The sequence below is a fragment of the Otolemur garnettii genome, unplaced genomic scaffold (assembly GCF_000181295.1).
Source record: "Otolemur garnettii isolate 467f Iridium unplaced genomic scaffold, OtoGar3 scaffold00151, whole genome shotgun sequence".
NCBI classification, from domain to species: domain Eukaryota; kingdom Metazoa; phylum Chordata; class Mammalia; order Primates; family Galagidae; genus Otolemur; species Otolemur garnettii.
This window is the reverse complement of record NW_003852546.1, coordinates 3900630-3911845: the sequence shown is the minus strand read 5'-3', so window position 1 is coordinate 3911845 and position 11216 is coordinate 3900630. Positions and strand designations below refer to the sequence as shown.

General features: G+C 41.1%; 1 protein-coding gene across 3 annotated transcripts in view; it reads right to left on the bottom strand.

Moving 5' to 3' along the window:
- Positions 1-11216, bottom strand: part of CDH11 (cadherin 11) — a 160961-nt gene that overhangs the window by 30282 nt on the left and 119463 nt on the right. For all 3 annotated transcript variants that reach the window (XM_003799425.3, XM_023518911.1, XM_023518910.1), the window contains 2 exons: positions 9877-10064; positions 3578-3831 (listed from right to left, as the gene is read on the bottom strand). In XM_003799425.3, coding sequence (XP_003799473.1) covers positions 3578-3831; positions 9877-10064 — 442 coding nt within the window. The remainder of the gene's footprint in view (positions 1-3577; positions 3832-9876; positions 10065-11216) is intronic.

Here is an 11216-nt window from a genome sequence, read left to right as displayed (position 1 = left end):
TATAAATTAGTTTCATAGTAGGGCTGAGTACATTGGATACTTTTTCTTCCATTCTTGAGATACTTTACTAAGAATATTTTCTAGCTCCATCATGTAAACATGAAGGAGGTAATGTCTACATCTTTTTAATGGCTGCATAGTATTCCATGGTGTACATATACCACAATTTATTGATTCATTCATGGATCAGTGGGCACTTGGGCTTCTTCCATGACCTAGCAATTATGAATTGGGCTGCAATGAACATTCTGGTAAAATATCTCCACAGAAAACTCAAACATATTAGCAAGAAGAGAACAAGTGATCCCATCTCAGGATGGGCAAGGGACTTGAAGAGAAACTTTTCTGAAGAAGACAGGTTCATGGCCTACAGATATATGAAAAAATGCTCACCATTAATAATCAGAGAAATGCAAATCAAAACTACTTGGAGATATCATCTAACACCAGTAAGATTAGCCCATATCACAAAAATCCCCAAATCACAGATGCTTGCATGGTTGTGGAGAAAAAGGAACACTTCTACACTGCTGGTGAGATTGCAAACTAATATGTTCCTTTTGGACAGACATCTGGAGAACACTTAGAGAACTAAAAATAGACCTGCCATTTGATCCTATAATTCCTCTACTAGGTATATATCCAGAAGACCAAAAATCACACTACAACTTTAAAACTTCTTTAAAAACATAGATGTAAGTATTCATGAACTTAGCCAATGTTTTCATAGATAGGTTATCTAAAGAAAACAAAAGGAAAAACATCAATAAATTGAAATTCATCAAAATTAAAAACAATTGTGCTCAAAGGACACTATCAAGAAAGTGAAAATATAACCTATGAAATGAGAAAAAATATTTGCAAATCATAAAACCGATAAAGCTCTAGTATCCAGGATATGTAAATAAGTCCTATAGCTCAACAATGAACAGATAACTCAATTATAAAGTGGGCAAGAGATTTGAGTAGATGACATTATTTCACACCCACTGGAATGGCTGTAATCAAAAAAAGGAAAACAACAAGTGTTGCTGAGAATGTAAAAAAAATCAGAACCCTTATGCACTGCAGATAGGAATGTAAAACTGTGTGGCCACTGTGGAAAGCAGTTAGCATATAATCCAGAAATCCCACTCCTAGTATATCCTAGTATATTCCTAGCTATATACCCCCCCAAAAAAAAGAAAACATGTATTTACATAATCTTTTGCATGGAAATGTTCACAGCAGCATTATCTGCAATAGCCAAGAGTGGAAATAACTTAAATGTCCCCCCAAGGATGAATGGATAAACAAAATATGGTGTATCCATACAATAAAATGTGATTCAGCAATGAAAATAAGTGAAATACCAGTACATCTGTAGCACTGATGAACTTAAAAACGTTATGCTAAATAAAAAAAATTTAGTTACATAAAAGTACATGCTGTGTCATGGTATTTATATAAATTATCCAGGATAGGTGAACATACAGAGATAAGTAGATTATTTTTTACTGGGAGCTAAGAAGAAAAAGGAATGGGAGTGACTGCTAATGGGTATGATACGTCTTTGGGGGCAATAAAAATGTTCTGGAATTAAACGAGATTGATAGTTGATTAACCTCATGAAATATACTAAGAACCAATGAATTAATTTGAAGGGGTGATTTTTTTATTTAATTTAATTTATCTATCTATTTACTTTTGGAGGCAGAGTCTCATTCTGTAGTCCTGGGTAAGGTGCTACGGTGTCATAACTCACAGCAACTTCAAATTCCTGAGTTCAAGCAATTCTCCTGCCTCAGCCTCCTAAGTAGCTGGGACGAGAGGCACCCACCACAACACCAGCTAGTTTTTTCTATTTGTTTTTTGAGACAGAGTCTCACTATGTCGCCCTCCATAGCCATGATGTCACAGCTCACAGCAACCTCAAACTCTTGGGCTTAAGTGATTCTCTTGCCTCAGCCTCTCAAGTAGCTGAGACTACAGAGTTTTTCTATTTTTAGCAGAGATAGGGTCTCATTCCTACTCAGACTGGTTTCAAGCTCTTGAGCTCAAGCAATCCACTCACCTCAGGCTCCCAGAGTGCTACTATTACAGGCTTGAGCCACCACACCCAGCCCTAAAGGGATGAATTTTATGCTTTATGAGAAATTTTTTCTCAGTAGAAAAAAGGAAGAAGGAAAGAAAAATAGCAAATGGCAGCCTTATTGGACTGTGGGCTGTAGTTTGTTGTCCTTTCAATTAGATGTATATGTCCCTGGCTCTAAGTGTCACTGTGATGGGCAATGGTGGACCAAGGTAAAAGCCAATGGAAGGAAATTTCATCCATCTCTAGAGAGCCCTGAAAAAATTCCTAGAGAAAATTAGCAACGGAGTGAAGATGAAGAACATGAGTACAATGTAGCAAGCTGGAAAGGCAGAAAGTTCCAAATAAATGGAATAACGTGTAAAAAACAGGGGTTAGGTGAGAGCAGGGGGCTTCACTAAAAGGACTGAGTTGGAGAGGTTGGAAGAAGATCTCTAAATTAAGTAAAAGAGTTTAGATTATTTTGGAAGGGGGATTTACGCGGAAGGGTAGGTGAGAGATTGGAAGCAGGAAGATCCTGAAGAAACAGATAAAGAGGTCCAGGCAAGAAAGGAACTAGGGGAGAAGCCAAGGAAGAAGAAATGCCTGCCAGAATCCAGCCCAGGGCATAGTTTAGCCGACCATAAATTCCCACCTAGAAATGTCTTGCATCTGTGATTGAAGCCCCTTCTCAGTTCAATTCTCACTACCTTCTCTCTTCATCATTAGCCTCATTGGTCATTAACTCAGGCTGGGATATAAATGGGGAATCAGACAGAGTTCTGGGTACTTTTCTTTCTTTTTTTTTTTTTTTTATGGTTTTTGGCTGGGGTCAGGTTTGAACCTGCCACCTCCAGTATATGGGGCGGGTGCCCTACTCCTTTGAGCCACAGGCACCACCCATTCTGGGTACTTTTCTAAGCCACAAGAAATGTATTACTACTAATAAAAGCCTCTGACATCTGTTTGGTCACTGCACTGCCTTTGCAAAGTTCTCAGTAGCAGTTGGACAGAGCTCGCTGCCCTGGTCTCCTGATCCATGGCTGTGTCATTCTGGGCAAGTCCCTTTTTTCTTGCAGAACCCAAATTTCCTTTCAGTTCAAGGATAACAATTTATGTAACCATAAAGTTGAAGGGCTAGATTAGATCCTATGTCTAACACACCTATTAGAGTAACTGGAGCGTGGGAAGGTGTTCGATAACTTATAATTGCTAAAATACTTTCACAATCATTATTTATACTTCACCACAGTTGCCTGAGGCAGACAAGCCCAGGAAAGAGTTGTATCATGTAGCAGACACTGGGGAATCTGCTCCAGAAATTATTTAGCTTGAAGAAGCCCAACTTAGTAGCAAAGGTGATGTGGAATTCATGTCTTCTAATTGTTAGCCTTGTTTACATTCCATTAAACCTGTTACACTTAAGGTGCTTTTGGAGATTGAGGGATGTGATTTCTACAGTGCTTTCCCCAACCCTCTTGACGCCAAAGTTCCCCATCCAGGTTCTTAAAATAAATTAATTTGTACCTTATCGGGCTGTTGGCAGCATCGGGGTCTTTGGCATGGACTCTCCCAACCACAGTGCCAGCAGCTGCATTTTCTTGGACTTCATGGATGTAACTTGGAGCCAAGAACATAGGGGGCTCATCAGCATCTTCAACGGCGATCTTGACCGTCACCGTGTCCTTGAAAGGCCCGTTGCTGATGAACTTTGGGTCGATGTGCACGTTGGCTGCCTCTACTTTCAGGCTATATGCTCTTTTGGTTTCAAAATCTACGGGCTGGCAAGAATGAAGAGAAGATTGACAACCAATTCCTTGAAAGAATAATGGAAAAGAAAGATCTGATTGTTTTATAGGGTAGAGTGATTGTTCCTCAAAGAGAGAAAAATCAGTGTCTAGTCAATATCTAATTACCTGAGCCATTTGGTCAGAAAATCAGAGAAATCAATTGCTGAAACTGGGAATGTGCTTAATGCGTCATCCTAGGAGCATGAGAGACACAGAAGGATCATATCGTCTATTAATATTATGAACCTCATGTTATATAGCAACACTAAGGTTTCCCAAAACGGCCACTAGAAACTACCTACAGAGGGGAATTTAAACACTACAAAAATACATTTGGGGCTTGGCATGGTGGCTCACTCCTATAATCTTAGCACTCTGGAAGGTGAATGCAGGAAGATCTTTTGAGCTCAGGAGTTCAAGACCAGCCTAAGCAAGAGGGAGCCTCTATCTTTATGAAAAATAAAAAAAATTTAAAAAAAGAAAAGAAAAGTTAGCTGGACATTGTGGTGGACACCCTATATTACAAGCTACTTAGGAGGCTGAGGCAGGAGGATCACTTGAGGCCAGGAGTCCAAGGCAGCTGAAATCTAGGAAGATGCCACTGCACTCTGGGTAGGGAAATAAAGTAAGACACTCTGTCACAATAAATAAATAAGTAAATAAATAAACAAACTTTGGAGCCCATTTTCCATTAAGAGTCTTGGCAATGAAAATATCCTTTAAATTTCAGCCAAAGAAATTTTGTTTTGTTTGATAACTGACCACATTGTGTTTTTCAAAGTCCCTTAGCAGCCTTAGCCCATATGATGCCTTGAGTGATCTATGAGTAATGTTGGTAGGTGGTGTTGTGAAATGACATGGACTCACTTATTGATATAATTATTCCTTTTCTAATTCTTTCAATCCCCAACCAAGCAAGGAGAACTTCTCTGTTTAATGTTCGATTTTTAACGTATCCCCCATGCCTCCTAATTTCTCTTTTGAGAGACCACGATACCACTCTCTAGCTCAGCCATTCTCAACCTGTGGGCTGCGAACTGTATTAAAGGGCTACAGTATCAGGAAGGGTGAGAACCACTGCAGCTGGAATGTCATTACATCATGTCAGTTTGATTGCATTCATTTTTACGTTCTCTTCTATTTTCAGTAAGAGATAGGATTATGAGAAACATGCTTCCTTTTTAGAAGAATGCATATATATTTAAAAGGGTCTATTTAAATAAAAACAAGTATAAGCAGGGCAGATTTTACACAGATATGAAAAGCACGGAGAAGGCATTTATTGGAATGGCTGCAGTTACAGGGAAATTGATGGTAAACACTCCCTCGTGATGAATGACAGGCGTTACAAGGAATCAGTCAGCAAAGGGTGAAAAGTGAAACCATAGCAGAGAGAAAAGCCCTAATGTGTAAGAAATAACTTTCTAATTAGGACCCTGGATGATGCTGAACTACCAAGTGTTTGGGAAGAGTTTGATCTTTTACGGGGCACCTGCCTGTCTGCTGTTGTCCTCTGCCAGGCAAACATCCTGAGTGGGCAGCAGTAGTGGGGCTTAGTCCCGACCTCATTTTGCAGGACTCTAAACTAACAATGATCCCAGGTTCAGGAAGATTAAATATGTTCAACCTCCTTGACACTTTTTCCCATCATCTTCCCATCTCTGTCTTCCAAATTCAGGGAACACTCCCTTTTCCTAGAGCTAAATCTGCTCCCAGCCCCTCCTTCATCCTGGGAGTCATCAGCCCCTTCCTCCCTGGCTGGGTTACTTAGCAGCAGAAAGGAGTGATATGTCTAGGCTGAAGATAGAAGGCTGCTGCATCATCTCAACAATCTCTGCAATTATTAGACAGAATCAAAAACTGGAATGTTATAGTTCTGAGACCAGGTAATTGGGAATCAGAAAAGGCGACATTTTCTCATATCCCGGTCTTGTTGATGCCCATAAAGTAGAACTTTCAGAAGCTGGTTTAGGCAACGTGCCTTGTGACCCAGAGTGCTTTTTCCCATTGGGAAGCCCTGTTGGTGTGGAGGACAGTTTCCCCATGCTGCAGTCTGATGGATACGTTTCAGAGGCCACGCTAGGCTGTCCAGGTCTCTGCGTCTCTGCAAAGCTTTGTCTGTGGGCCCTTTCCCAGTTGCTTGAGATTCTAAGTCTTCTGGTAGCCCGAGCCTCACTGCCTTGTGAAGCCCTCTACAGCTCCAGGAACATTACTGTGGTCCGTCAGCAGACTTTCTGCAGTGGCTCATTTTCCTCCCCAGCTGGAGGGAACACATATAAGGAGTGCACTGTGTCTTGCTGATCTTTGCCTCCCCAGTGTTCACCTGGTTATACGTATCCGTCATTTTGATTGACTAAGGAGCAGGGCTGGTGGTTGGACAGCATGTAGGCATTTGCCTACAATTTATTCCCCTCCTCTCTCCAAAAAGTATTTGAGGTAGTTTCCCATTATGGACATGTATATCCGTGTTATGAGTAGTTGAAATAAAGCTAAATGAGGCAACACATTGCATACACCATAAAAATCTTAATACCCCCTCGTTTACTAATCCCACCTCTGAAAATCCTCCCCGAGGGATTAATTCAACAGAAAACCAAAACAAACAATATTCAAAAATGCATGGTGTTTGTTAGATATAATAGAAGGTTATATCTAATCTGGGGAAACATACACAAAAAAACACCAAATCCAGCTGTGAGACTTTATTAAGGAAATAATGGTTCATCGATAGGATGGGATGTTATGCAGTCATTAAAAATGATTATGTATACTATGTAACAGCATGTTCAAATGTTTATGGTCTGACATTAAGTTAACAAATCAGATCACCCTCTATTGCGGCCTGTTAAATGTTATGTATCCACATCTATATGTGGACAAAGAACCTAAGGGAAAAAAACAGACATAAAAATAGTTTTATTAAAATAAAGAATGTTTAAAATGTCTTATCATGCTGCTCTCACACTGCTTTACAAGGAGTTTATTGGGTTGAAAATAAATAGCTCAGAAACTGTGCTAGGATTTCTTGTAGATAGATAGGATTCTCATGTAGTCAAGGGTGTCGCGGTGAGCAGATGGGGTTTTCCTCCCCACGTCTTATCAAGCCTCCTAAAATCTCCTTTTTATTTTATCCACCTTCTTCCTCAGCTAATTCCATAGAGATGTCTAAATACCCCCAAGGGCAGGTTCTCTCTCTCTCTTTCTCTCGTTTACCTTTAAACTCTGACCCAGAGTCAGAACTCAAGACATACTGTTTTCTAAGCCATTCGGTAAATGAATAACTCTACTTACTAATGTTTTCTTGAATTCTTCTTCACCACTGTCTCTCTGCCTCTTCTGCCTTCTTCAATTGTTTGCAGTGTCTTCCTTAAATTTTAACAAGTTTGCCAATTGGTCCTACTGTAGCTGTCTCCCGACAGAAGGTATTGTAGTTTGTTAAACGTGTCCTGTTTCAGTTCATATCAGTTCTTCATGGGCTAGTTATTTTTCCTGGCTTTTTTCCTTCTTAACTATTCAGCAAATTTCTACTCATCTCCTAAGATTTAGCTCAAGAGTTGTCCCCCTAAGAAGTCACTCAGGACTCATATCCATAGGTCTTCTCATACTTTATTATAGTTGACTGTCACCTGGGGAGTGATTTTGCTCCCAATCACTCATGTCCAGATATTGGGCCACATCCAGAGCTATGTTTTGGACTGGTGGGGTGGAGGGTGTGCTTACTGACCTCTAGTGAGGAGAAGCCTGTGATGCTGTCAAATAACTTTCAGTGCAAAAAACAAAAACAAACAAACAAAAAACCTCCAGCTGCCTACAACAAGAAATTATCCAGTTCAAAACATCAGCACTGCCAAGGCTCAGAAAACCCCCTTTCACTTAACTGTCCTATTAAATTGAGATCTCCTTGTAACTAGGATTTTATCCCTTCAAATTCCAAAATATTTCCCCCATCTCTCCATACCCTTTCACGTTATTAAACTGAGTATAATGACTTCCACCAGGAGGCATAGTTTTGCTCTGTTACTGGTTACAGTAACAGTAATAAATCTGGTTATTATTACTTTTTTTCCCCTGGTGCAACTTTGAAACTTTGTGCTACAAGTTTAAGCAAATGTTCTTTGACAAACGAGATAACATCTCGCAATGTTTAGAACCTAACCGTCAGTGATTTGTAGAAGATTATTCCATCGCCTAGGATAAACACATCGCATTGGGGGGAAATGTGCAAATTAATCAGATGCAGAGAGCTCATTTAGGATGTGTGAGTTCCACGGGGGTGATTTAAATGTTTCAGGATTTTGGAGACTCTGTGTGTTTATGCCCTGAATACGCTGAAAACAGGTGACAACCTTCGCATAAGCAACTACCCAATTACTCAAACAGCAAAGGATGGAAGGCAGGAACCGCTGATGTCAATGTTCATATGTCAGTGTCAAGCAGGAGGGATAGTAATATTAATTAACGAACTCAGTTGACAGCTTTAGGCTACATGCAATTCACACAGCTACTTTTTCAGAGCAGAAAGCAGAAGCAATGATCGGCCCACCCCCTTGAGGCTGATAATTAGGTTAGGCTGGGCATACCATTCGTCCTCACTAATCTAGACTTCTCCAAGTACCCAAACTTCACCTCCACTTCCATATCCTTTAATTTTTTTTATTCCTTCACGACAAAGTCACCCTCTCCATCTTCCCTTTGTTCTGTGCCCCATAGTATTTTCCCCAAACCCTCAAATGTTGTGAAAAGTCAGCTTCCTGGAGCACCTCATTCCTTGATCTCCCTCCTGGAAGATTCTTTCCAGGATCAGCCTTCCCCAAGCTGACCTGTGTCTCCTCGCCAGCTTCTTACCTCTTTCCTGATGCTTCAAATTATTATTATTATTATTTAAGTCAGTGATGCAGTTCTATCTTTTCCATCATACCAAGAAGCTTAATATTCAGACTAGAAAACCAAGTTGAAAATGAATGCTTGATTAAAACCAAGGTAACCCCATCATCCAATTCAGACTTAATGCTCCTCACACTTTAATGATGCATAAGTGTTGATTTCTCAAGTGGTAAATTGGGGGTGTGAGGGCGACCATTTTAGAATGTGCTGTCACCGTTTCTTCACTTACAAGTGACTCTTAGTAGGCTCCTCTGATAAACGCTTTTTGGCCCAGCTGTTTCCAAAATGCCCTGAGAGCAAAGTTGTTCCAGGATGCCTTAGGCCTGAATTCCCTGACTACACATTGTGAGGTGGGGGGACTACAATTAGGTCAAACGATTTTATCTGTATTGAGTTCTAATCGTCTCAAAATTAAGTTGAGGTATCACTGCCCATGGGGATAACACTTTTATATGATGTGTGTGTGTATGTATGTGCACGCGCGCCCTTGTGAAAAGTAAACAGAAGGATATTTATAAGAGGTTCATGTTCTATCTGGCCAATAGAACTGAGGAAATATAACAAGAAGAAACAATAAACTCACTTTCTAATAAATTAATAGCAGGGACACGTTTATAATGACAGTCTACCCAACTACAGAGGAAGGATCATTATTCATGTTTCTCCTGGTTCAATTTTGAGAGGAAAAAACGAAAATTAAAAAAACGAACAAACCAGAGAATTGGTTTAAGTTTTGCAGAGGAGCCAATGCTGTAAACCTTGAGTGTTTGAAACAGGAAAATTTCTAAACTGCTTCTTTAACAGACTCAGCTTGGCAGAGCTAAGGGGGGAATTCCATGCACGCTCAGGGCTGCCTCTGCAAAATTAGCATCTACATCATGGTCCCACGGATATGGGACAAATGTACCAAAACCTGTAAAAACTAACCAGCAACCTTAGGCAGGCATCACCAGTTCCCGTTATTATCAGCTTCCTCTGCAGTAACATAAAGGGGTACAGTTCCACTATCTTACCCAGAGCTTAAGACACCACTACAAAGTCAGGTCAGCTCCCAGCTTCCCAAATTCTTATCTCTTAACCCTATTTCTTGCAGTATTCCCTGAGCGGAGCAGGTGACACCGGTGACATATTCAATTTCTCACCCTCACTCACCTTTTTCAGCTTGACCACGCCCTCCTGTGTTTCATAGTCCGTCGTGATTTCAAACAATTCCATCCCATCTCCATCAACAATATTGTATGTGACTAAGCCGTTTTCACCAATGTCTGGGTCTTTTGCCTTCACTCTTCCAACCTCCTCCCCAGGGACGGCTGCTTCTGACACAGACATCTGGTACACGCCTAGAAGAAGGAGACATCTCTTTTTATTTTCATTTTTATTTGGCAGTTGTAAGGGTACAGATTTCATTGAATCCCAATCAATTTCTCAAAGGGTTTGCAATTGAATTTTCTACTGATTGAAAACATGAAAGAAGAGAATAGATGGGTGGAAGATGCCACAAGGCCGGCTTGTCAAAAGAATGAGTTCCACAAAGAGTGGAAAATAACATCAGGGTCCAGGGTGACAGGGTGGGATCACCTGCCACATGCGAGGGAGGAGAACAAGGCTCCCTTATAGATCCCATCAGGAAATGATGGGAACCACCTGGTCTTCAGTCATTCAGGGAGCAGAGGCTCCTTTTTATGTCCTCAGGATTGTCCGTGAGTTAGTTCTGAGGCTTGGTAAGTGCCCAGCAAAACAAAACAAAACAAACAAACAAAACCTTTCTCTATTTCAAAGCCATCAACAACTCCATAGTTATGTTAAAATAAGATGCAACGTCTGTCTTTCCAGGTCCTGCCCCATCTAACTCTCTGTGGACACTCTTCTTTCCTCACCCCTCACCACGGGGGCAAGCACCACCTTTTTGGGAAAGCTGCCCCAGGATGTGGCCCTCCTGTGTGTATTTATCTGCTATGTAGTGGGAACCCGGTACTGGGCATGCCAGGTGCTCTCCTAGCCCCAGAGAACTGCCTGGTTGGTTTAGTCTGGTTTGGTTGTTTTGTTCACTACTAAACAAAAAAGTCAAGCTTCTGCCCTTCACAAGGGACACTAAAGAGAAAAAATACAGACAGATGTATCTGCACGCCCATGTCATTGCTGGGAAGAAGAGAAAGTAGGACAAGGGGCAGAGGTCACGGAGAGTGGGTGGCCGTGTGTGTGTGTGATTGTGAATGTGACTCTGTAAACAGAAACGCGTGGTGTCTGTGAGTGATTGTGTGTGCACATGTTGTGCAACAGTGTAAGTGTGTGTATGAAAGCGGGAGCTACAGACGTATCGGTGGGACTCTGCTCGTGTGTGTGAGTGAAGGCGCATGCTGGTGTGAAGCATGTGGATGAGAAAGAGACCCAGAGAGAGACAGAGGTTGGATGATGTGGTAGGAAAGGGACACACTCTTTAGAAGGAACGTGAAAGGACAGAGCATGACAATGGCGTGGGTATCAGCGGGAGT